Below are 27,482 nucleotides of genomic sequence, written 5' to 3'. Positions count from 1 at the left end.
AGAAAGTGCTGATGCGCTCGCAAGCCTCGGTTGAGGGGGTGAGGGTTTGTGAGGTGCTGGATGGTTTGCTAAGCTCCTTCACTATTCTGAACAGTTCTTTTGCTGAGTTGCTGTTCTCATGAACGCGTTGGGTGAAATACGCCTTTTTTGCGTCTTTAATGGCCAAGATGTATTGTTTCCGTTTGGTAATATAGTTTGCTCTCGCTTCACTATCTTTCATCTGTCTCCATAGATGTTCATTTTTTTGGCATTCCTTTTTCAATTTCTTAAGGTGAGGGGTGTACCATTTTTCGTTTGTGTTTTTTTTCCTCGATTCCCGCATGGGGGCTAGTTTGTCTAGCGTTTGCCGGATTCCGGCATCTAATAGAGCGGCGTCTTTGCAGACGGGAGAATCATCCGCAGGTGTGGTGGCTGTCTCAAGAAAATAGTTTTGAAAGTTTGATTCATTAATTAGCCTCCAGGCTCAGCTGGCCATGGGCGGGGTAGTTCTGGGCTTCAGAGGTTTACCGGGAAGTTTAAATGAGAAGGATACCATGGAGTGGTCGGACCAGGATAGGGGTAGGATTTCTTTAATATCGGTCGACTCAATGTTGGTGAATAATAGGTCTAAGGTATGGCCAGCTGAATGTGTGGGGCCCACTATCCACTGCTTCAGTTGTAAAATTCCCATGTCGTATTCCAATTGGGAAGATCCAGGGGCATCCGCTTTTTCATAATGGATGTTGAAATCGCCGACTACCATATAGTTTTTGTTTTTCAGGCAAAGTGGTAGCAGTTGGTTCAATAGTTTGGCGCTTAAGGTAGCTTGTTGCCCTGGGGGGTTATATATGACCGCTCCGGCTATAATGGTAAGACCTTCAAAAAGTACTTTGAAAGGTAGGGTCTGATGTTCGGTGTAGACAGTTGTAGGTTCGGCAAGGCACGTTAGGTGATCCCTAAAGATCACAGCGACTCCACCACCTTTTTTTTTTGCCTGGTCTGTCTTGTGTAATAATTTTGTAATTAGGAGGAAGGGCATTTGCTAGGTCTGGAGCACTGGTTTCAGATAGCCAGGTTTCGGTGATAAAAACCAGGTCTGGGGCCTTTGATATCAGTAGATCCCAGATGTCCAGGGCGTGTTTAGGTAGGGATCTAGCGTTAAAATATAGACATTTCAGTGCCAGATGGTTTTGGTTTTTCCCGCTGATTGTGAGGTGGTCTGCTGGGGTTTGACCCATGCTAGACCAATGGCAGGCGAGGCAGGAAATGGGTCCATAGGATGAGCCAGGGCCGGTTTGGGTGCACAGATGAATTTTTGTATTCGTATTGACTTTGTTAATGGCTAGCAGCTCACTGCGCGAGTAACGGATAGGTATAGGCAGAGTTGGGGTAGGACGGATAGGGGATGTAGCCCCTAGTCCCGGTCGGTCGCGGACGGGCGCAGACGGGCTTGCCTTAGGCGCGCCATCGGCGCGCAAACGTCGCGCCCACTGCGCTCGCCCGCTGCGCGACCGGAATATGCACATGGTTTATACCACCGCGGAGGGGTGTGTCCGCTTGGGGGCGTGGCCTCTGCTCGTGGCGTGGGCGCGAAGGAGTAATGGAGTTTGCCGTGCAGCGTCAGCGCTGGCTCCGCTGTGACTGACTGCTGGTTCCAAGTGAGTGAATTAAAAGTACACAAGTAATCTGTGACAGTCTGAGATTTTTTTAAATAACGCAAGTAAATGTAGATGTTGATATATATCTTTGTATTTAAAAAGAATGTTTCAACTGTAATAAACTCTTGAGGAATTCTTAGTTGCTTGAGTGATTGACTTACTGAATATCTGCTGTTTCACAGGACACGCCTGAAGGCAAAGAATTTGATGTATATTAAACAGATTCTTTATGTGCTGGAGAAGTTTGTGGGTGTGCTGGGAGGTAAGAGCTTGCCATACACATTGATGCATGGTTCACATAAAATGTAATCAAATACAGATCTACTAGTTTTCTTTAATCAGTGAAGAAACGCCAAACACTAATGGATACAGTGAAGTAACACTTCTCTTACTTTTCATTGGTAACCCTCTTTCTTTTCAGAAGGATAGTCCTGTAATGTATTTGCTGTTGTCAGCAGAAGGCCGCTTCCCATTAGCAATGTTTTCATCCATTCACCGCTCTTCGAGTAGTTATGTCTGTCTTTATGCATTGTCTGACATGAGCATAGAGCAGTGTAGGACATGCACAAGGGGTGGGACAAAGACTGCCTTATGATTTTGTGAGAGTAATTTTACTGCCAGGTACATCTTAATTTCTTGTTACATTTTGTTTGTGCAGGGAGCGTGAATCAGAATCCAAACTGCCAAAGTATTTCCCTAGCTGGTAAGGTTCAACAGCAACTTTTTTGATTTATAATTGATAGAACAGTTTGGCTGATGTAATACGTTTGGATTACAACAAGGAATCTAAAGTCCAAAGAAATTAAATTGCATTTGCGGAATGACCGATCTTGCGTTTATTCCAGTCTGTCTTTCTTTGACTTTCGTGGATCAAGCTTTTCTGTTTATTGCGGTGTATTGTGTGCGTTTTTGTTTTTTAAATCTTTTAACCTTCTTGTTATAGTATACAACAGTAAAGAGAAAATCACAACTGTTACGGCTATAGTACAGTACACATATCCTTTATATCATCCTGTTTTCTAATGGAGAGAAAAGCATAATTTTCGTACAGCTTGCTATTATGTGAAAGTATGGCGTGCTTCAACGAACAGTTACAGTATCCGCCCGATAAGGGCACATCCGTCAGATACTACTCCTTTGTCACCCTATTCCTATCCGTAACCTTCTACACCCCTCAGAGACATTTAACTCTTCCGTCTAAGCACTTCATCCATCCCTGCCCCAGGTGGTCCCTTCCGAGTTCTCTATGTGTGTTAGTGTCCCATCTAATCCTCCTGATTCATACAACTCTCTCTCAGACTCTCTCTTCCCAGAGCCAGCAAATGTGTGTATCATCTCCCCATTGCTCCACTTTCTCCTGTGCTTTGTTGTCAGTCCTGAACACTTTTAGGCGCCTCTCCTCTGCGAGCATCCACTCTGTCATGTCCTTCAGCCAAGCCCCATATGTAGACCCCAACGATGATGCCCAGTGAATAGCTATGCGTCTCTTCACCAGAAACAACTCAAGGAGAGTGAATTTGTATTGTATTTTTTCTTTTTTGGGTCTTGTTACAAGTCCTAACACACACTGTTTCGAAGTTAATGTAAAAGTCTGCCGCTTCACTCTGCGTAAAGTTTGTACTATCGCCTCCCAGTAGGCCTTCACTGAACTACAATCCCAAAACATGTAACTAAATGGTGCTTTATTCGTACTGCATTTAGGGCAATTTGGAGATCAATGTGGGAATATTATATGTAGTCTGACCGGGGGCAGGTTTCCTCTTGTAAAAGTTTTGTTAATTATTGGGAATGTGTAAGGCACTGCTTGTGTAGTAAACGTGATCATAAATAACTTTATATGAAAACCCAAATGAACAGAGATTAAGATTCATGGTGGGTGGTGACATTTAGCTAGTAGGGCTTTTATTTAGATTAACTGAAAATATTGACTAGGCTTAACAATGCATATTTTGTGCAAGAGCCCCAGAAACGTAGGGCCGGCAAGTGCATAATCAAATTACTTTAATGGCCACCTCTCTGATTGCCCGAACTCTATGGGAAGTATCATCATCTGATGCATTGTCCTAAAAACACTACTGTTAAATAGAATCAAAGTAGGCATGGTTGATGCTGTGCATGCACTTCTTTTCAAACGTTGTGCCATGTTGCAACCAGTGTGGCACAACCATTTTATGTTCACTTTTCAGCAAAGTGGGAAATCTAGCACCTATTTTGTAGCTAAGCACTAAGAACCTGCTGCCCTTTCGGATGTGAAAATGGCTACACATTATTGTAGGGAACTGGGCTTTTGTTGCAGTTACTCCCCACTTTCTTCTCCCTTTTTAGCTACTGGATGCTGATTTTCAACTCTGACAGTGCACTGAGGCCTGCTAACCAGACATCAGTGCCAGTGCTCCTTCCCTAAAACAAGGTGTTGTCTATTTGTGCTACAGTTGCCAAAGGACGTTAGCACCCCTGTAAGTCCCTAGTAAATGGAACTCCAGGTACCTAGGGTATGGGTACTAAAAAGGGGTCCCTAAGGGCTGCAGCACCATAGGGGACCCACATACAAATTCCACACATACTGCCTTTGCAGGCAGTGTGACATGATGCAAACCATGAGTAAAAACACAACATAACACACTACTGTGTGTCATGCCAAAGTCACTGCATCTAATATATGTAAGTCACCCCTACAGCCTTCCTTTGAACCCTAAGGCAGGGTGCATTATATTTTATGCAAGGACATATCTGCGTGAGCAGAAAGACCCTAGAGAGATATCTAGTTCTATTACTAGGTATTGCCAGTGATGAGGTAAGCCATTGTAAAAGCATGTGCTGGACACTTGTGAAAACGATTCCCAAGCTATATGATGGCTTCACTGAAAATAGTTTGCGAGAGGATCAAGGAGCAGAAATATCTTGTCGTCCCTCTCTGATGCCAGTGTTAAGATTTATTAATATATGCAGCCAGCGGGCACCTTAAAGGTTCCGTCTGAAAACCTACCAGCCGCTGGTGTGCTGACTGACTGGTTATTGCCACCTGACGCCAGAAGCAAGTTTCTAACCCCCAAGGGTGAGGGCCTCTGCTCTCACAAGTTCAGAAATACAGCCTGCTTGGGTGGAGGGCGTACAAACCCCCTTCCACATGCATTCCAAGGCAGGGGAGCTTCAAAGAAGCCACCACCTTTGATATGCAAGTCTGGCTTCCTTCACAAGCGAGGAAGCCGACCCTCTTTGTCCAGACCCCTTTTGACACCTGTACAGGTGGGAAAATTAGCTAGTCAGGGAGGCGTCCCCACCTCCAGGCTAGTACCACCTCTAAGGTGGGCTGCCTGAAGTGGATATGACTTTTCGTAGTTGGACATCTTGATAATGGCAACTTAGGGATTCTAGGACGGGGTTCTGCTCATTTCCCGCTGGAAGTGATCTTATAGGGGCATTTGTGACCCAAGGAGTAAGTAGGCCAATGGCTATTACCATTCACCACTAGGAGTAAAAGAAGACTGCTGGCCTGTCTGCTGCACCCGATATTCGTGGAGCAACTGATTAGTCCTGCCAGTGCGTCACCAATTGACAAAGGAACTCCCTTGAAGTAGACGAGCTACTCCCCTGTAGCCGGAGGCACCAAATAAGTAAGACCCGGTAGACCGATCTGCCCCCTACAGGAACTAGCGATGGAGTAGCCGCCGAGGAAGAGATAGCAGCGCTCCTACAGGTCAGATCCGTCTTCCCTCCAAATATGGGGACGCCAGGACCTACTGGGGCTGTACAGTACCAATCCCTAGCGTACTAGCCCCTTTGCAGCAGCCACGGCTTGTTGTGGCCAGATCAGACACCAACGCTGAGGAAGACTGACCTGCCCGTCGAGGGACTTCAGGGACAGTGAGACCCACATTGCGAGTGGCCCACCTTGCCCCATACTCACCTTAAATCCAGAAGAACATTCCTGCATGTTGCTGACAAGTGCCTGAATGCAATACATTTTTTCCTTCCGTAGAATAACATTGCCGGTCCAGAAACCTGTAAAAAATTGTAACTTGAAAGTACTTACCCGATTCAGATGATCTTGGTTAGTAAATTTATATAAAAGGGTGTGTTATTTTTATAAATTGGTATTGGATCTCTTAATTGAGTGTGGTCTTGCTTTCTGCCTCTGTGTGTAATAAATGCTTAGCACTACCCTTTGATATGTCTAACTGCTTTCCCACACTACCACAAAAGAGAGCATTTGGGTGGCATTTGTGCCATTGTAACTCCTTGGGGGTTTGCCTGGACTCTTTACACAGTGTCCCCTGGACTCTTTACACAGTGTGCCTGTTTTTGGTCCACTTTATAAAGCGCCATCTTACTACAACTATATATATTTTCAAGTTAGGTATTCCGCATTTGAGTTTGGTATAAAGAGTCATCTTCTATGTGTTGTGAAACATAAATGATCAACATAGAAATATAGCATTTGGCCTGGATTTGGTGGCCAAACTATTCTTTAGGGCCATGAAGACCCCCGATGGTCCCCTCCTTGGATGCTTCGAATCGTCCTCTTTCTGATGGATTCTTCTAACCACAGATTCCTCACTTTAGAATGCTCTGCAGCACCAGACTGGATCCAGAAGCTTTTCTCCAGCAATGCTCCCCATACTGGTAGTTGTCTCTGTGCTGCTCTGCTCTGGCTCTGTAACACCCTGAAGTGTAAAGGTCATCTTTGCAGCCAGGCTGCCTTCTACAAAGTCCATTTATGACAAACGCTCCTGGCGAGAAATCCCTGGAAGACACCAGAGCATGGGAAGCATTGGTGATACTACATAAGCGCCCAGAAACTGACCTAGATGAAGAAATTCAGAGAGCGACATAAGATCTGGGGACCTGCAGATTACTGTGTGAAGGAGGTTAGTGACATTTGGTCAGCAAAGGTTAACCAGACAACATAAATCAGGAGCAAGGGCATGGAACAGATCCACTTGAGTTAACTAGTTCTCAATGCCACATAGGTTGTAAGCAGCGGACATTACATACCACGACTGGCCTGGCATGAGGGGGAAGGGGAAGGGGAAAGTGGGAGTTGATGACTTTTGCAAGAAGCAGTCAAGAGCACGCTGTAACCCATAGTGCACTACCTTTAGAATGTCAAAGATAGCAGGCAGATTAATAAATGACAACTGATAACAGCAGAGATGAACATTTACCCTGCTTGGTATTATCCAATAAGGAACTGCTCAGTGGAAAAGATCCTGAGACACGAGCGCTCCCAAATGATATCTCTTATCAATGTACTTCTATAGCTGATTGTAAGAAGCCATTAATAACTGTTCAATAGAATCTGTTTAAAAAAAGAAAAGCTCTAGAAAATTTGTGGACTTGTGTGGTGTTCGCAAGACTGACCCTTTAGGAGCAAAACTGTCAAATGTTATTTCATTTGTTTTGTATTTTCCCTACAAGGCCTGGTAGTGGGCGCTGATAAAGGTTCAGATGTCCAAAAGGTTTGCCACATGTTTCCTTCCAAAACCGTTTGTTTTGCCACAGTTGAATCTTAAGTTAGTCTTCACATTTCTCATGTGTGCACCCTTCGTGCAGATGCATAGCTGCTCATTACATCCACCGACTTTAAAGATTCTCTTTCTCATCACGATTGTGTCTTTTATTACAGACAAGTTGGTGCTGGGGAATCGGGCGGCATTCTTTTAAAAAGTTGTGACTCTATTTCTGTAGGAAACTGGCTCTATATATGCTACACCAAAATGAGGTATAGTGTGTGTAGGGTCGAGGTGACCCCAGAAGTAGGCAGAGGTTAAAGTTAGATAGAACCTTTCTCTCTATTTGTGGTAGAGTGGTCGAGCAGTAAGGCAGTATCAGAGGACAGTGTTAAGCATTTGATGTACACACTCAGTCAGCAAAAGAATTCACACACTCAAGAACTGAACTCTAGGCCAATTGTTTAAGTGCAAAAAATATACTGTTGTTTTATTTTAGAACCAAGCAAGCCTGGCACAGATAAGCATAAATACTTAACAGTTATAAGTTGCTGAATGTAGAACAGTTTGAAAATGCAATAGGAATTGTACTTAATTTGATTTACAGGGGATGCAGTAGGTGTCGATACTTAGCAAATACAGTACATTGAAATTAATAGACTTTTTCAGTAAATTACAGGTAAGTTACTTTTCACGTTACTTTTCTAACTCAGTGCTGGTTACCTAGATTCAGCACTGGGACATTTCCTGCAAACAGGTAAGTAATACGTTTTGGTTATTTGTGCAATTTTTAAAGAATCCAGGACCTCAGCAGTCCATCAGGTATCCAGGGGCTGGGCAGGGCCCAGGGAGGCAAGCCTTCCCCTGGGCCCAAGCAGCAGCACGCCCCTGGCAGGATTCAAGTCAGGAAACAAGAACATTTTCAGAGTGTCACAGCACCCTTTTTATACACAAAAATCCCTTTGTCTAGCAGGGTGTAGGCAATGTAAGAACCAGCTACAACTGGTTATGGGGATCTCCCCTTCACTGGCCAGGCTAGGGACATCAGTCGCACCACAGGGGGCGGAGCCAGCATTGTGTGGGGAAAACCCAGCCCCATTCACTCCCAGGTGCTATCTCCTCCCACCACTCTAGTTGCAGATGCAGTCATTCAACCAAGGGCTGACTCAGACAACCTCCTGGGGGCTCCCAAGCCCCTGTCACCCTCAAACCAGACAGTCAATCCACAAGCAGGCCCAGGCACACTCCTGGAGCCAGGCTCCAGCCAATCACGTGCCAGCAGACTCACTACACACGCACACCCATGTCTAGAAGTGGCACTTCCACACTAGACACCTTCATGCCACATACATCATTACGCAGCATTTAATCTCACGAGTTCGCACATACCAAACTCGACCCTGCACTCCCCACACATCAGGAACTACCATGGTCACACATATTCCCCATGCATTCCTATGGGAGGGCAGGTCACTCTCACACATACACAGAGAGCTCATGCACTTTACACTGTACCACAGTGAAAAAGTGCGCAGAGACCTAAAATCACTACCACCAGGTCACAGAAACAGGCTAGGAAAAAGCAAAAAGTTTCGGGGTGAACCTGCCAAAAAGGGCCAGGTCCAACACATGGGAAGAACATCTGCGCCACCTCTGGGAAGTGTTGTTGGCACTGCGGAAGGCAGGCCTCACGATCAAGGCGAGCAAGTGCCAGATCGGGCAGGGTTCTGTGGTGTACTTGGGACACCAAGTTGGGAGCGGCCAGGTGGCGCCCCTTCAGCCCAAGATTGAAACCATCCTGGGTTGGGAACCCCCCAAAACCCAAACAGAGGTGAGGGCCTTCTTAGGACTCACCGGGTACTACAGGAGGTTTGTCAAGGGGTATGGCAACATTGTTGCACCCTTGACAGAGCTGACTTCCAAGAAGCAGCCAAAGAAAGTGATTTGGACTGACACCTGTCAAAAAGCTTTTGAGACCCTGAAAACTGCCATGTGCACGGCACCTGTGCTCCTGGCACCCAACTTCTCCAAAGAGTTCCTTGTGCAGACAGACGCTTCAGAGCATGGTGTAGGGGCTGTTCTCTCACAGATAACTGAGGAGGGCTTTGACCAACCTGTAGCCTTCATCAGTAGGAGGTTACTTCCACGGGAACAGATGTGGAGTGCAATTGAGCGTGAGGCATTTGCTGTGGTCTGGGCACTGAAGAAGCTAAGACCCTACCTGTTTGGGACTCACTTCCGGGTTCAGACAGACCACAGGCCCCTCAGATAGTTGATGCAAATGAGGGGTGAGAATCCCAAGCTGTTGAGGTGGTCCATTTCCCTACAGGGTATGGATTTCACGGTGGAACATCGCCCTGGCACAGATTACGCCAATACTGACGGTCTTTCCAAATGTTTCCGCCTTAGTGATGAGAACTCCCTGGGATAGGGTAGTTCTCCCCACATTTCAGCTGGAGGGGACACATGTTAGAACTGGCACCTTGGCGTGGGTCTTCCTTCCACTTTCTGTTACTGTGCCTCATGTGTTTTGCTGGTGTTTGCTCAGAGCACTGTGCCACTGCCAATCAGTGCCACAGTTCAAGTGCTCCCTGTATAAAATGTATACATTGATTGTATTCCATGATTGGCTCATTTGGTTTGTACAGTGCACTAGGAGTGCCCAGGGCTTGTAAATCCAAATGCTGCTGGTGGACTTGCAGCACTGGTTGTGCCACCCACAGAAGCGGCCTGGTAAAATGTGTCTAAGGTCTGCCATTGCAGAGCCTTCGTGCAGTCTGGTACTGTCATGCTGACTGGGCAAGTGCACCCACTTGCCGGTCCCTAAACCTTCCCGTAACTTCATATTAGTCACCCCTGTGGTAGGCCCAAGGGCAGGGTGCATTGTAAGTATAAGGTAGGACAATCCCTGATGTGTGTGGCATGTCCTAATAGTGAACTACAGCCATTTTCGTTTTTCTCTATTGCAAGGCTACCTGTTCTCATAGGCCAGAATGGGCTATTAGAATTGTTACATTCTATGATCCTAACAGACTCAGGGAACATGGTAGAAACTCGAGTTTAGTATGCCTGAACTCAGAATAAGAAAATACATCTTTTGGTAAAGTTTATTTTAATATTCTGTGTTTGCAAATACCTCTTTTAGAAAGTAGGTATTTGCTTGCCTAACCATTTCAGCCCACCTCTGCTAGGATGTGTATCTGCTGCCTGGGGTCTGTGAGTGACAGGGCTGGGGAATTCCAGAGGGCAGGGCTAGGTAGCCTGGTGGTGAATAGAGAGATTTACATCAAGATGGGTGGGAGGAGTGCACCTGGACTCTGAATAGGCCTTTCCACCACAATGCTGGCTCCACCCCCTGTGGAGTGTCTGATGTCTCTAGCCTGCTCCCTGAATGACAAGTCAGAGTCCTGTCAACAAAGTGCTCAAGAACTGGTTTTGGCTGGGCACAGGCCCCTCTACCCCAGAGGAAGAAAGGATTTAGGGGTATAAGTATTGGGACCCTGCTCCCAAGAAATTAGATCCTGCTTGACAAGAAGAAACCTCTGCCTGAGGAGAAGGAACTGGGAAAGCTGAAGAAGGAGTACTGTCCCTGACCTGGGGGATTGGCCTGCAGTGGTTGCCTTGCTGCTGAAGGAGAGGAGAAAAAAGACTACAAAGACTTTGCTTCAGCTTGGGCTTAAAAGATATCCAAGGGCTTGTGAGTGAGCTTGCCCCCTGAACGAAGTCCCAGGACCATTGGACTTCACCCACCTTGAAGAGAGCTGCTGAAAACGCTGTTTTTCCCGTAGCGCCGAGGCAGGGAGCTGTGTGCGCCTCGAAGGATCAACTCGTACACTGGGAAGCCCCGTGCCAAGCCGTCCGCCTCGAACAACGCGACCCTGTGCCTCTAACGAGCCGTAGCTCGCACCGTGAAAGGAGGACTCGTCCGCCTCGAGCAACGCGACTTTGTGGCCCCAATGAGCCGTAGCTCGCACCGTGAAAGGAGGACTCCGCACCGCACATCGCTTTACCCCCTTCAAACCGCACTGCTCAAAGTGCACCCTGCCATTGGTGTTGCAATCTGCAGCGCACAGAGCGGCCGGGTGCATCTAGCACAACCGCAGCGTACTGTCTGCCTCGCACCGCACTTAAAGGATTAAAAGGTGCAAACTCTCAAGGTACGGCTCGTACGCCGCAACGGACTCAATCGCACCGCACAAAGCACCGTCCCCTCGAACAACGCGACTCTATGGCTCGACGAACCCACACCCAGGACGTCTACAAGCCGTAAGCTCGCACGGTAAAAGGAGGCCAACGCCGCGAGCCAGGCTTTTGTCTTCATCGCCCCGCCCGTACCGGTTACAACACCTAAGGTACTTTGAACGACTCGCACCGCAGTGGTGTACGCATCGGACCGAAGCGTTCGCTGCGCCCGTTTGACTCTGTTAGGCATTTTTTTAATCCCCGTGAGAGTCGGACAGAGGGTGTGAAGCGCACAGAGCTAGAAATTACGCATTTTGAACAAGAAATCTTTATTGCTAAATAGTACTGTGGATTATTACTGTCGTTATTTGGTCTTGTGCTAAGTCTCTATATAAAAATAACTATTTTTGATATAAATCTAGTGTGGTGTCCATTTGTGGTGTTGTCACTTGATTACTGTGTGTGATTACAACTGCTTAACTTACATCGCCTCTGAGATAAGCCTTGACTGCTCGCGCCACGCAACCTAGAGTGTGAGCAGGGGTTATTTTTAGAGGATAATTCCCTTGCCCTGACTAGAGGAGAGGGTCCCTGCCTGTCACATGTACTTACCTGTGCTAACCATAGACCCCCAATTCTAACATTAACTTATTGGTACCAACATTTGTTCACGTTCTGAAGTCTGCATGCAATGGTGGAGCTTATATGCGGCACTGCTCTGTAACTTCCAGTCCGGTACAGAACCAGTACTGCGCGCATGGCACCTACTAGTAGCGCAGGGTAAACATTTCTGGATAAACATTCTGGATCCAGTCTGCACCTGGAGAATATTCCCAGGAGAGGAATCTACAGTTCGAGTAACCACCAGAAAGAGCGTTATTCAAGGTAAGTAACTTGTCCATCTCTGCTAAGATGTTGACATATAAGGGATCCTTCATTGATGGGTCCTCCAACATTTAAAGTGGGCTCCCTGGCTTTTTATTACCCATCCACCAGAGGTTATTCCCTTCTGCGAGAGGATCAAGGAGCAGAAATATCTTGTAGTCCCTCTCTTATGCATGTGCTTCTCATTGTGATGATGTAGATGATAAGCAGCATACGGCATATGTCCGACTTTTAGCATAAGGAACGAAAAGCAAACAGGATTTCATTTTAAAATCCATTTTCAGGTGCGCTGGTCATGCTGTAGGGATTTCTGCCCCGTACCCTATATCCAGACCTGACACAGACTATCGACGTTTTCAAAGTCAAATGAGTAGGGATTACTATGACTTTACAGCCAGACAGACTCCTCCATATACTCATTCCAGCGCTCAAGACTATTTAATTTTCCTTGATCTTGGAACCTTCTTCAATGCCCTGCCAGAAATCATCTGTACAAGATGGACAACATAATTGCAGTGTTTCATGTTATCTGATGGAGACAGGTAGCTGCAAATTCCTTACCTTTGTATTTCCCAGGCGTCAAACTGGATCCAGAAGATTTTTCTTCAAGCAATACCCTTGCGCGTCGGTAGGTGGCACTGGTCGGCTCCACATGACATCGTCACTGCCGTTGTGACATCCGCGTCACCTATGTAGGTGCCATTTCGGCACGCGGACATCCACTCTTTTCCTTCAGCGTAGATGCGTGAAGAGAGCTACCCTCTGTCACTTTTTGACGAGCTTTTTTCGCCTATTTGTGGACCCATTTTTGGTGTGTAGGATGTCCAAGAAGACTTCCAGATTCAAGCTGTGTGGCGTCTGTCACCGTGGAATGTCAGTAACGGATTCACACCTGGTTTGTCTCTGGTGCCTGGAGCGCGGCCACAACTCAAAGTCGTGCTCCGAATGCCGGGCCATGGCTCTGAAAGCTTTGAGGTAGCAGGCCTTAAAGCTAGTTGCAGCCGGCACTCAGCACCGCGTCATGAACCCATAGGTCTCGTTCTTGGTCCCGGTCAAAAGGAAGATCCGGGCACTGCTCCAGGAGTCCTACGTTTTTGTCCTCCCACTCGAGGTCTTCGAGAGAGTCAGGTAAGAAACACAAAAACACAAGAAGTTGAAGCGTGCTTCGACTTCTCCCTGTCGGTCGGCTGATGCGACTGAGGAGTCTCAGCATTCTAGTCCTCATTTGGCTGAATCTGCTCCTGGGTCAGTTCCGTGCATCCCCGTAGTCCAGAGAGCTAGATTGACCCCCGCCCGTTTCAAAGAATATTATGATGCCATGTGCCTCATATTTGGGCAGGCTCACATGGGGCTCCATCAGGTTCCGCACTGGCTGCTCTGGCCCCCTTTGCCGATGATCCTCTAATGGTTCCGGACCAATGCCGGCCATGGCACCGCAACCTCCCCTGGTGCGGGCTCCCATGCCGAGACTCCCAATGTCACAGAAGCCAGCCCCATTCTCATCCCCAATGACCCGGAGCCGGATCGGCGCCTACTGATGCTGATATCGGTGCCTAGGTCGGTTCCTCAGCCTTATTCTGAAGGGCTAGGAATGGAGGAAGATTGGGAGGGGTTGCTAAACCCTTTACAAGACCAGCCAGAACTGGACATGGTATGAGGAATTGGGTGAGGCTAGTGGACTGGACACCTTTCCAGATTCTGGTCTGCTTTCTCCCCCTACCGTGGCTACGGAGAAGGGAGCGTCATACACTATGGTGGTGCGAAGGGCAGCTGAGGTCCTGGGCCTTCAGCTGCCTTCTGCAGCGGTGAAGACGAACATCTTGATGGAGGACCTTCAGCCGATGTCTACTCCTCGAAACCCCTCCTGCCTTTCAGTGAGGCCCTGACCGAGGTACTACTGTGGACTGGGTCCAAACCTAGCACAATGGCTCCTAGGAATAAGACAATCACTCGCTGTCATAATCCTACACCGGGTAACCCAAATTTCCTCACCAACCACCCTATCCCGAGAGCTTGGTGGTTCAAGTGTCTATGTCACATGGCGCATTCCCTTCCGAACCCCCGAACAGTGAATCCAAGAGGCTGGATAGTTGGGGTAAGAAAATGTTTTCCTTCTGCCAGCCTTGCTACGCAGTATGTGAACACAGCATGCCTTTAGGGGCATTACTCCCACTGCCTGTGAGAAATAGTAGCGCAAGTTCTGCCACAGGTCCTGCAGGAGGCCGAGGCCATCCTCTCCCAAGTGATATCAAATGGGAGAAATGCATCAAAGTTCACTATTCATTGTGCGTTTGGCACGACAGACTCGCTGGGCAGAGCAATCTCATTTACACAGTGTCTGTTCAACACCACTCCTTGCTAGGAACTTGGTTTTTCTGGGGATGTCCAGGCTTCCCTTATAGAAATACACTTTGATGCACCCGCCTCTTCGGAGACAACACAACCTCGCCCTGAAGTGCTATAAGGTCTCACAGGCTACGGCCATGTCATTTGGCCTCTCTGTGGCCACAAGTCCTCCATCTGCTTTTCTCCCCTTTCGTGGCTACAGAAGGGACTTTTAGCCACGCCAGCTATATCCCAGCCACAAGACTGCGCAAATTCAGCAACGTCTGTGTGGCTCATTCTGACCCCGTGGGTCGGACGGCCAGAGGTCAGGTCAGTCCACCACCTCCCCTGTACCCTCAGCCTCCAAACCCTTATAGTCCGGCCCTTCAATACCATGGGTGGCCAGTTGGTGGTAGGATCTGCCATCAACTTCACCACTGGCAAAACATCATGTCGGACAGGTGGGTTCTTTAGGTACCTTTGAGACAACACCTTCCTCCATGCCTCCAACTTACGACCCACTGACTAAGGATCCCCTGACTTGGCTTCAGGATGAAGTCATGACTCTTGGCCAAGGGAGCCATAGAGAGGGTTAAGGCTGTGGCTGTTATTCCCTGGTCCCGAAAAAGGACATGGGCCATACACCTATCCTTGATCTCCAAGCCCTCAACTACTTCCTCAAAAAGGAAAAGTTCAAGATGCTCACTCTAGCTCAGGTCTTGTCTCCTCTAGACCCAGGAAACTGGCTGGTTGCGTTGGACTTGCAGGATGCTTATTTCCACATTCCTGTCCTACCTGCCCATCTGCGCTATCTGCGGTTTACGGTAGCCCATGAGTACTTTCCGTTCACCATGCTCCCCTTTCACCTTATCAGCCCCCCTCGGGTGTTCTCCAAGGTGATGGCGATGGTCACAGCCCATCTGCGCAGATCAGGGGTGCCAGTATTCCCCTATCTCGACGACTGACTGTTGAAGGTGGGCTCGCCCCAGACTGTCTACCACCTCCAGACCACAGCGAACCTCCTGCATTTTCTGGGATTCACTATCAACGTGCCGGAGTCACACCTGACTCCCTCTCAGATGCTCCATTTCATCTGAGCTGCTCTGGACATTGTCCAGTTTTGGATTTATCCTCACAAACAGTTAGTCCAGGGTATTCAGGCTATGAAACCGATGTTTCAGGCTCTACTGTGGATTTTGGAGAGAATAGCTCAGAGGCTGCTAGATCTCATGGCCTCCTGCATCCTGCTTGTGATGCATGCCAGATGGCATATGCAGGCTCTGCTGTGAGACCTGAACCTCCAGTGGGTGCAGCATCAGGGGAATCTCTGTGGCATGGTTTAGAGGGTTTGGAGGGAACTTCACAGGACCTACAGTGGTGACTGACCAACAGTGATTGGGTCTGAGGCAGACCTCTCTCCCTTCCCCAACCAGATCACACAGTAGTGACAGATGTGTCACTCCTGGGATGGGGCGGCCGTCTGGGAGAGGTGAAGATCAGAGGACTCTGGTCACTGGTGGAATCTGGACTCCACATCAACTTGCTGGAGCTCCGAGAGATTCGTTTGACATTGAAAGGCGTTTTTCTTTCAATCAAGGAAAAGCTGGTTTAATTGTGGTTAAGTGGTACTGCAACAAAAAGAGCAGGGTGGGGTCGTCAACGCTTTGTCAAGATGCCCTGCGTCTCTGGACAGGGCTGGAACAGCAGGGCACATTCCTGGTGCTTCAACGCCTGGCAGGTTCTCTGAATGTCAGGGCGGACATACTCAGTCGTCGATGTCTAGCGGATCACAAAAGGGATCTCCACCTGGAAGTGACATGTGGTCTTTTTCAGCAGTGGGGTTAAATCTATTCACCTCCACCGAGAACGCGTAATGTCAGCAGTTTTGCGTGCTGGAGTTTCCAAGGTAGCTCTCGCTCGGAGATGGTTTTTGTCTTGAGTGGAGCTCAGGTCTCTTATATGCCTTTCTGCCCATACCACTCTTGCCCAGAGTGCACAAAAAGTTCAGGAGTGACCAGGCCCAAGGGATTCTTGTGGCTCCGGACTGGGCACGGAGAGTCTGGTATCTCAAGCTTCTCTAAATGAGTATCGATCCTCAGATCAGGCTGCCCCTTTGGGAAGATCTTCTGTCACAGCAACTAGCTGTCAACTTTATGCCTTCTTGCGTGGAGAATTGTGTGGCTTCAGTTGATGGCATTCGACCTTCCTCCCGAAGTTTTCAATGTTATTTTGGCTACCAGGCAGCCCTACACCAAGGCAGTGTGCACCAGCCGATGGAACACATTTGTAAAATATTGTACACAAAGATTTATTGATCCTCTTTCTACTTCCCTCGTCTTAGGGCTTCCTCTTTATTCTGACCCTTGTCCAGCAGGGTTCTGCTCTGGGCACTCTCAAGGGGTACCTTTCGGCCCTGTCTGCATTTTGAGGCTGCCAGACCCATCCTCTTTATTTTAAATCCCCTACTGTAAATAGATTTCTCAAGGGGCTTTTACATATGATTCCACCAGCCCTTTCCATGATGCCTCAGTAGGACATTCATTTGGTTCTCACATTCCTATGTGTGCTCCGTTTAAACCTTTGCACAACTGCCCCCTCTGGCCTCTTACTAATCAAAACAGCCTTTCTAGTGGCAATAACATCTGCCAGGAGAGTGAGCGAATTGCAGGCTCTGTCATCCAAGCCTCCTTACCTGACCATCTTTCCTAAAAAGTTTTGTCCTTAGCACTAGGGCCTCTTATCTTACCAAAAGTGGACACACCATTCCACTTTGGGCAATCTGTAGTAAAGTAGGATCTGCTTTCATGGTCACCCCTACTTTTTGCTGGTGTCATTTTTTTTTCTGACTAGTATGACTGGGATCCTGCTAATCAGGACCACTGTATCGGTGCTTCTTCCCTAAATTGGACATGGTGAGTACTTATGTACACTCCAGATTGGCTGCTGGTGTACCCTTGTAAGTCCCTAGTATATGGTACTAAGGTACTCGGGCATAGGTACACCAGGGTCTCGCATAGGCTGAAGCATGTTATTCCACCCATGAGAGACAACTCAAATTGTGACTACGTGCCTGCCATTGCAGCCTGTGTAAGCTGGTGCTAGCACCCCTTACAACAGATATGTTTCCTTATATCTGAGATCACGGCGCTAAAAACCTAAAAGGTCACCCCTAAGGCGGGCCTTTCAATCCTGAAGGCAGGGTGCTCAGTTCTAAGTGTGAGGGTGCACTGCATGAGCAGAACACCCCTACAACCTTCGGAGTCCAATCTCCTGGGTTGTAAGTGCATCAGCCATAACGATACATAGAGTGTCCATCAAACATGTTAGAATCATACCCTACACCGTAAACGTTGTGGGAGGTATGATTCCATGCACTGTAAAGCCCTTCCGGGACGCCCTCAGTGCTCCCAGTACCAGTCTTCTAGACCCGAACGGTAAACGCTGTTGCTACCGACTAGAGAGACGATTCTGCCCTCCTGCTGCTGAGCCAAGCTCAAGGAGAGCCAGGTAGAGCAATAGGTTTCCTGTCACAGGGAGGTGCGACCACCTCCAAGATAGGACTTGGTGTATAGGGACTGGGTGGGGTCACTTGCCAGGGCCACTCAGACTGCTTGAAGGGCACAGTTGGTGCGCTCCTTGCATACTCCAGTTTAAAGGTTTGGCGTGAAGGTGAACAAAGGACTTCCCCACTGTCCAGCCCCATCTCTGGGAGGGACCCCTGAATCGTTCCAACCCTTTCCTTACGATACTTAAGGGCTTACCTGTGAGTGGGTCCCTAGATTCGTCGTGGGACAAGATTCAAATCGAATACCACTTCTTCAACCATATGGGCCCACTGGACTTAGCATTGGGAACCAAAACTGCAACTGGGAAGACTCCTGCTGCTCCTGGCCTCGTCATCCTGCAAGTCTGCTGCAACGTCTGTGCCTGTGCGCCATACAGGTTCTTCACAGGACCTGTCGACATCCAAAACACCTGAAGAAATCTTCCTAGGAGTGAAGGAGTCACTTCCCTGCATCTGCAGGCACTACAACGAAGGTGACCGGTCTGCTGATCCTGGGCTCCCACGGATTCCGAAAGGCTCAGCAACACGGGGTGGTTCTGAAACTCCCTCAAGGCTTGCACTGTCTTCTTACTGGGTTTGAGGCCAGTATTTCTCATCTGAACCGCTGGAATAGAACCCCTTGTGCACTGCGTCGACTTGCCATTGCAAAGGCTTGTTGACACTTTCCTCCTAAGATCTTCAGGCTTCAAGAAGCTCCAGCCTCAAGCATCTCCTCCGGCTAAGATCTTCGCCAGCACTGCATCCTGTGCACCATGGGCCTTCATCCTTTGGTAAGCTGCTCGAGGTCCTCTTGTGACTCCTATGCCTTTGGCCTGTGGGTTCTCTTGAGGGTCTTCTATGACTCCTGTGGGCTCCCCTGCTTGCTTGGGGCTTGCTCTGACTTACCTGCTTGTGGTGAGTCACTTGGACCTTGCTGGTCCCGATACTGCACCTTTTTTGTTGACTTCGTTGTTGGCTGCTGCCAAGGCTTGTCGGTGCCCCTGCCGGACACTGACTTCTTGGCTCTCGACATCTGAGGAGGGACAGCTTGTGATCGTCTCCTGGTCTTTTACAGCATTGCCTGGTCCACACAGATGCAACTTCAAGGGCGCCGTCATACTCCCCTGCATCCCCAATATCGGTGGGCATTCGTCTCCCGTACCTCCTGGTCACTCCTGAGTGGCATGGACTCTGTCCCCTTTGCTTGCAGGTACTTCTCATCTTGACTCCACCTTTGGGTTCCACAGGACACTTTCACCTTCTTCACTCGCTGCCTCTTACTGCAGTCCTCCAATGGGGTCTACAGTGGTTTCTGACGCCACTTCACACCTATGTACCCGGCTTCCCTGGTGTAGGCATCCTGGGTCCTAGGGTATCCATTGGTGGTGTGGCTCTCCAACCTTCCGTCCTCCACAGGGTTTCTTCAGGGTCCACTGGGAAGGGTCCTTCTTCTTTAAATTTCAACCGCGACTTACCCATTGACTTGAGCTGTGTATGCAGTCATGTTCCCACTCTGCACACAACCACTGTGGGGTTCCTAGATACTCAGCTTGGGTGGTTCCTTTTGGTCACGACTCTTATACGTCTTCTGGAACCACTCTTGACTTGAGTCGTGTTCGCATTCCACTATTTTAGTATATGGTTTGGCCTCTCCCTGGAGACCACTATGTATTCTGTGCTATTAACGTATTTTATTGGCAAAGGATTCTGTGTATTGTGTTTATATCTCCGGGTAGGAGATAATACATTGTGTTAGTGAATGTTGATAATAAATACATATTGTTTTAACTACACTGTGTGGTTCTTTTCACTTAACCTATACCATAAGATTAATTACTGGTAAATCAAGCTGCTTTACACTCCTTCTGGACTAAGCCTGAAGGCTGCTTTCCACAGCTACCACTTAGAGAGCTTTCTAAGGTTGTCTAAGACCACTAAAATCACCATAAGGGTTGTCTGGATCAGTGCAAAGTGCTACACTTACATAAGTGTGCACCATATACTAAGCCAGCCTCCTACAGTTACCCTGCACACTTCCTATGCTTCTCTGCATCCCTCTAAAGTAAAGGAGTGACACTACTGTCTGGACCCAAAAAGAGCATTTTCGTTCTACCATGACTGCACAAACGGGTTCCTGGTGGATGAGCACCTTGTCTTGGGGTATGTGAGAGCAAAGAAGGCTTGTTTGTTGCAGAAAAGAGTGATCTCTTGGGTCGTCCTTTGCATCAAAATCTGCTACGCTCTGGCCACAAAGCGGCCTCCTGATGTCTTAAGGGCTCATTCTACCAAAGCTAAAGTTGCTACCACAGTGTTGCAACATGCGCGTTTCTGCACACGTTCACTAAGCATTACTGCCTGGATGGTCATGTCTGCAGGGACTGCCTTCTTGGCTGCTCTGTCCTGTAGAACTTTCTGGTCTTACTTGTCCTCAGTCCCTCCTCTGGGGATGGTATTGCTCGGATATTTTTTTCAAAGGTAAGGAATCTGCAGCTAGATGTCTCTATCAGAAGGACAAGTCACTCCTTATCTGGTAGAGACAGCTGCAGATTCCTTACCAACCCAGCCATCCTCCCCGCAGTCCGTACAGGTTTTTAGGGTCATGGCTGTTCCTTTTTAGGGCCTACTTGTTTAGAAACATACCAATGTCGGTGCACTTCATGGCTCCACACTCCTGGCGTGGAAAGTTGTGAAAAGTAACTGAAGTTAGCGCAGCGAGGTGGCGCCTATACAGGTGATGCGAACTTCACGATGCCCGCGATGTCACGCGGAATCTACCGACGCCACCTACCGGTGTGCAATGGTATTGCTCAAAGGATATTTTCTAGATCAAATCTGATGCCTGGGAAATTAAAAGGTAAGGAATCTGCGACTAGATCATGTCTCTACCAGATAAGGTGTTACCGAAGGTAAGTAACTTGTCTGAGAAGCAGAGTGGCTTGTACTGAAAAGAGCTGTTCCATTAGGCCGTAAAAGTTTGTACATTTCTGTTTCTACATGTTGGAAAACGAGGCAGTATCTGTGAGGCCTACACAAATAACATGACTACATTTGTCCTTCACTGGGAACCAAACACCCAATTGTAGCGCCTGACTCTGAGGGTAGCGATGCAGAGCAGTCTGAGGTTTACTCAAGGGAGGTGGTGTGGGCTAGTAATCGCCATTTGCAGATGTGCAGAAATATCACTCAATAATTGATTGTCCAGTCTGTACTTTGCTTTATAAAAGTAAGAGTACGTTTATTAAACACACACACTACTCCATACTGTGCACCAATTTACAAATATACATAAGCTGTTGGAATGACTTTGTGATATTGTATAACATCTCCACCCCTCCCGCAGGGGGGTGGGGTCTAGTACCACCACTCCCATGTATGCACATCATCTTGCCCCCAATGCAGTTAGTTGAACATAACCTGGAGTGAGGGCCCTGCGCACTGGCACCATCCCAGTGGCGACCCACCTCATTATCTCAACAAGCATTTAAAATAGGTAACCCTGCCTTGGTGACACACAACCCTGACTGAGCATTTCCTACTGAAAATGAAGTATACACCTCTACATCTTAAAGGCTAGCAGTCTGGGTTCTTCACCTAATCGCAGCAGCAAGAATACATGTTTAAGCATCACTTTAGAATGACAGTACTCATCACTTTTGTGGATCATTAGAGTGCATTGCAATTACAGCCCCTAAAGGCATCACAGATGAAATCACAGGATTATGCATATACAGCCAGACACCCTAGCCGGAATGTCTGGCAATGTAACACCACTATGGTTATGACCTCACCGTACACAGGTACTTCACATTAGACATGCTATCTTCAGTCCCTCTAAAAGAAATAAAGTTAGTAAATGCACTACGGGTGCAATTACACCTCTTCATCTCCAGGGGATGCCCTTCTCCAAACATCCCCAACTCAGCCCTTCACTCTCTGAGGCACTTCTCCATACACCCCCAGCTGTAGAACAAAAGTTCCAGCTCAGGAGGTGTTGAAATGCTGGCTGAGCCCTTGAGGGGATACTCTTTTCAAGTCCCCATGAGACTTAGGGTGGGACTTTTCTTCTTCGTGCTGGGGGAGGCTGCCTTGCTCCTGCAGCTCCCCTTGCACTCTTTCACAAATGAAGGTGACCCCCTCCTATGGGGGCCACCAGGCACCAAAAGCGATGGATTCCCCCATGCCTTGCAAGGCATTATGGGGTGCTTCAGGCTCCTTTTCGTGAATATTACATTAGCGGCTTTCCTGCTGTGCGGGGGAAAGCTGCGATGCCACAGGCGGCCTCACGCCGCTTCTGCCGGCCTCGGTGGGGGGCGCGGTCCTACCTGGACCCCCAGGTCAGTTAGTTACGGCTCGGGGAGCCCACCCCTGGCCGCTCATGCCACTGGTGGGGGTTCAGTCCCCCGCATGCCTTCCTCTTTGGAGGGCAGCCCAGGGAGCCCGCCCCCGCTGGCTCCCCGCCTGGCCAGCACCCTCGTATGCTGCCCTGGGAGCCGGCACAGAGAATCGCTCTGGTCCGGTTGGACCTCGGGGGAGTGCGGCGGCACTCCTTCCTCCTCACACCGGAACCCGCAGATGGGGTCCCCGGCCCCTTCCAGTCCTCCTCCAGTCCGGTCGCGCCCCCGTCTCTGCTTTCTACTTGGGGCCGGAGATGGGGCACGGGGCCCCGGTAGATTCTTCACGGGGAGCGCAATGGTGCTCCCCGACTTAGCTTCTCTGCCAGGGGCTAGAGAGGGCTCCTGGCCTTCCACCTGGGCACTCTTCACGGGGAGCGCAATGGTGTTCCCCGGATTTACTTTGGCCGCGAGGGGGGTTGCATGACTTTGCCCCCCCCCCCTCCTCCTCAGTGCCCTCTTCACAGGGAGCGCGACGGTGCTCCCCAACTTGGCTCTTTTGCAGGGCACGGGAATAGGGTCCCAGGCCCCTTGGGCAGATTTTCGTGGGGTGGGCGATGGTGCACCCCGACTTCTGCGGGCCGGGAGATGGGGTCCCAGGCCCCTTTGGTCACCTTCACGTGGAGCATGACGGCGCCCCCCCTGGTTTGACTTCTTTTTGGGGGCAGTCCCCGGGACCTGACGCACCCCGGGGGCATCTCTGAGACCGACAGCGGAGCCCACGTGCTTTGTTGTCGGTCTTCTTAGGGGTCAAAGGTCGCTTAACTTCCGGGGGCATATCTCGGCCACCAGGGGTCCGATCGGCTTCATTTTGGGGCTTCATTTTGGCCTCTTCTTGCTCCTGGTGGTGCTCCCCGGCCACTGGGAGCACTGTCCTTCGCCCTCCTTGACTTTAAGAGGGTGCACTCTTCAGGGAACGGTCTTCACTGTCTCCCTGCGCCAGCCTTTTGTCTGCTCTCCTCCTGGGCTTCTCTTCTCCCTGCGCAGAGGCCCCTGCTTCTCCGCCCTGGTCCTGGACTCTTATTCCGGCGCTGTTCATGATCCTGGGGGCAGTCAGGGGATTCCTCCTTCCAACTGCCCATTGCACCAGGCTCCAGCACCTTCTGCCTCAGCAGACCGCACCCCAGAGAGAGCTTCTCTTCCTGTGCACGTTCTTTTAAGAAGTTGGGGAGGGGGCTGGCAGGAAGTCTCTGTTTGCCCTATCACACAGCGACACATCACTTCTCTACCCCTGCTCCCTCCTTCCTGCCCAGGCCTCTGGGTTTGTTCAAAATGGCGTCGTCCAGGGTCTCCTGCCACATGGTCTCTGAGAGCCCCTTCCTACCAGGGCTGCCTTCACCCTGGTGCAGCTTGGTGCCTGGCACCCAGTGATACTGCTGATGGATGAGCCTGTAGCTCCACCCATCTTCTCTTCCTTGGAGAGGAGGCCTTAGCTTGTGAATGTAAGGTTATCAATCCAGCCTACTGAGGTCAGCCCTCAGCCAGGCCCTGGTTATGGCTGACTCAGAGAAATATAACATTTCTGAATGACCCAAAAGCAGTACAAATATGACTTTGGACTCTGCAGAATCCTTCTTCTCACATCTTACAGTGGACTTTAGTGCGTGTCTGGAAAATTAATCTAGCCCATGGGCTCCACATCCCCATAGGGGAATAATGAAGTGAAAAACAGTAAAACACACTGACTGTCTCTCCCTGGCATGTTTCTTCCCAGTGCATAAGTCCTGCCACACCATTCACTTTGTAGCTGCTCCTGAATTGCGCACTCCAGGGATTTTCCCTGCGCAGCCTGTACATGTGTGCACACGCATGTACACATGTGTCTGCATTTAACCAGCCCGGTGTCCTTTCCTCCAGCTGCTGCGCAGCGGCCTGGTCAAGCCAGGGGGACACCAGTAAAATCCCCATGCAGTCTCTTTACTTATGCGTTCACTGTGGGTGAGTCCCAACTTATGAGGCTCCCCCACAGTAACAACTCAACAATTAGGGGCTCACAAAGCGAAAAATCCAGGTGGCCCATAGTGTCAGAAACACCTTCTAACACTACAGCACACCAATTGGCTGACTCAGACACCATCAATGGCTTATATCATATGCCTCTGGAATAATCTCTTCTGGTTGTAGTCTGCATTATGAAGTCTCCCTTTTATAAGTTTTTAGTACCAATTCGACTGAAAATACCCAATTTACACATTGTTTTAAATTCAGTAAATGTTATTGATTTTTGCAAAAACAGGGCAAAACAAAGAAATAACATATCAGAGCTCTCGTGCTTATCAGTGAGGATAAACGTTATTTGTTCTGATAATACTCTGGTAATGGTACTTACAGACAATACAATTGTGAAGACAGAAGTAACAAAGCATAGTTGACAGAGCACATCAGATGGATAAATCCTTGTTGCTCTACCTCATTTTGATTAGTTACCCTACAATCCTTGCCTGCTTCTGGTCGAGATCAGCGATGCACCACGGTTACAATTGTGATTATATGTAGCTAGTTGTATATCCCCTCCATTATATATCCTCTATCCTCCTATGGTTCCTAAGCAAAGTAAACGCCCTAAAATAAATAAATATGTAAGTACGTAGTTAACCAATAAGAGAAAGGAAGACGAAAAAGAGAACTAACTCGGGCAAAGGGGTACTCATACTGCATTGAAGTAGTCTCATCTTCCGAAAATCTTGTATTATTTTAGGGCGATTCCCCTGGAATTTAGTAAAGACTGGTTTCGGAAATTTGACTAACTTATTTCTTGGTTCATCTGGGCGGGGCAGCGCCCAAGTAGGGCTTTACGATTTATGACCCTCTCCCGAGATGGGGGGGTTGGTCCGTCCCTAACTTTCAGGCATATTATTGGGCTACCACTTTGAAATACTCAGCGGAAGTGATTAATGGTTGCAGCTTAGATGATTCTGGATGCTCAATTTTCCAACTTTTGTGTGGGGCAGAGGCCTGGGGCCTCTTGCTACGACATATAGATTACGCATATTTCAAGAGGGTAAAGTTTAAGGTTTTACTTAGTGTATATAAGGTTTGGACTTCAATTAGGAAAAAGATGGGCATTCCAGGGCTGCATCGGTAATACCCTCCTCTGTTTGGATATATTTTCTGATGGCTATTTTCGCATGTGTAAAAATACATTGGGGTTACAAACTATTGTTTTGGACTCTTTTTGTTTTCTCTGAATGGTATTGTTTATTTCTCGGTGTTTGGTACCCCAATAAAAAAAATAAAAAAAAGTAGTAGTCTCATCATCATATTAGCTGTTTGGTGGGTTGGCTGTATTCCAGTCCTTGCTGTGATGCATTGTTGATGGGTGAAAGTTGCACCTTTGCGAGCCATGTTTCCCTGTCATCATGGTCCAAAAAATGTTTTCGGAATTTTCGTCTGATTCTGAGATTATGTAAAAACATACTGTGTACATTATGCTATACACAGTGTTGTTGACTCCTTTATGGTCCATTTGGCTTGAGTGCTCGGGGTTACTATATTTAGTAAAGGGTACCTCTCTACTCTTCATTTCCATGGAAGACGTGTTATTTCAGTGGGAGCTATCAAGTCTTCTTCAGTGTAGTAGTGCACATTTTGCGTAAAGTTTCTGTGAGTATTGCCTTATTTTGGTGTTCTTGTGTGGATGGAAAAGTGACTGTAGCTGTTGTATGATACCATGTTCCTCTTCTGTCCACAGGAACAAAGTTGCAGTCGATCAATGATTTCTTGTTTCAGAGTCAGATTGACAACATAAACCTCTTCAAGGTATGTGATTTGTTTTAAACATGTGGATTTTATGTTTTGGCAGAACGCTGGTATATTATTTTGTGGAAACTCGTGCTCTGAAGCCAAATGAATTTTGTTTTCAGGGAAGGCTCAATCCAGGAACTATCTGTTTCAGTTATGTGTGATTTCATTAAAGAAAATCAATTTTACAGAATGCCATTACTGAGAAACCTTTTCACCTAAACTGGTCAATGGATTTTTCGAAATCCCTGGCATATACTTTTTCATAGAAGCAAATTCATAGCATAGCTTTTTTCGAAATTAGCTTTTTCATGATTGTTATTACAGTGTAAATAACATTAATGCCATAAATGTCGAAAATTGCATCCCTAACTTCCCACTAATCATGGGCGGATCTAGCGGATCTCGCGTACGCGAATTTGTGTATTTACGGATTCGCAATACGCAAGATCCGCGAACTCTCGCAGATTTGCGGATTTTTACGTTTTTTGTGTTGGCGAGCGTTCGCGAGGATTTGTGGACCATTTCGCAATTGCGAACTTACTTTTCAGCTCGCAACGGCCGCGACTATGTTGTTTCTACGTCTGGTTTATGATCACAGGTTCACAGCACCCTCTGTTTCACCACTGCCACCCTCTGGTACACCCATGCCACCCTCTGGTACATCCTCACTGCCACCCATTAGGTTTGTTTATCACTGTAGATTATGGGGGTGAAAAAAAGCAAGCACACCTGCCCTGCTTCAACTGCCATGAATTAATTTGGGGTTGATTAATGTGTCAGTGATTTTGAAAATTCCAGTCTGGCTGGCACCTGCTTCCTTCTTTATCTGTAATTTGCTTTCTGTTGCAGTGAAAGCAAGCACACCTGCCCTTCTTCAACTGCCATGAATTAATTTGGGGGTGATTAATGTGTCAGTAATTTTGAAACTTCCAGTCTGGCTGGCACCTGCTTCCTTCCTTATCTGTAATTTGCTTTCTGTTGCAGTGCAATTTTTTTTCACAGGACCTTTATGGTCTACTTGTAGCTATTCTATGAGCCTGCTGTTTGGGTCATAGCAGGGTCATGGAATAGTTGCAAATAGGCAACTGAACTCTGGAGGGGCCCCTCAGGAAGCACTAGAGTGAATGGTTACTAATGTTAAGTTTGAACTTTTGCACCTGCTGATTGTTTTCAGTTTAGCAAAAATCGTTTTTCTGCAATTTCGCGCGATTTGCGGGGCGCGAATCCGTGCGAGATCGATTTCGGAAGCCGCAAATGCGTGAGATAACAATTTTTTTTTTGCGGCGTGTATGTTCGTGTGATTTTTTGCGTGTTCGCAAGGCGC

The 27,482-nt window shown here is 48.1% G+C and overlaps 1 protein-coding gene across 3 annotated transcripts in view; it reads left to right on the top strand.

Annotated features, from left to right (window-relative positions):
- DDX11 (DEAD/H-box helicase 11) overlaps positions 1–27,482 on the top strand; it is a 471,297-nt gene that overhangs the window by 181,931 nt on the left and 261,884 nt on the right. For all 3 annotated transcript variants that reach the window (XM_078673722.1, XM_078673723.1, XM_078673721.1), the window contains exons 12-14: positions 1,820–1,899; positions 2,296–2,340; positions 26,106–26,173. In XM_078673722.1, coding sequence (XP_078529848.1) covers positions 1,820–1,899; positions 2,296–2,340; positions 26,106–26,173 — 193 coding nt within the window. The remainder of the gene's footprint in view (positions 1–1,819; positions 1,900–2,295; positions 2,341–26,105; positions 26,174–27,482) is intronic.

Source organism: Lissotriton helveticus, chromosome 1_1 (genome assembly GCF_964261635.1).
Source record: "Lissotriton helveticus chromosome 1_1, aLisHel1.1, whole genome shotgun sequence".
Taxonomy (NCBI): Eukaryota; Metazoa; Chordata; class Amphibia; order Caudata; family Salamandridae; genus Lissotriton; species Lissotriton helveticus.
Note: the sequence above shows the minus strand (reverse complement) of the source record. Positions and strands in the feature narration are given on the sequence as shown.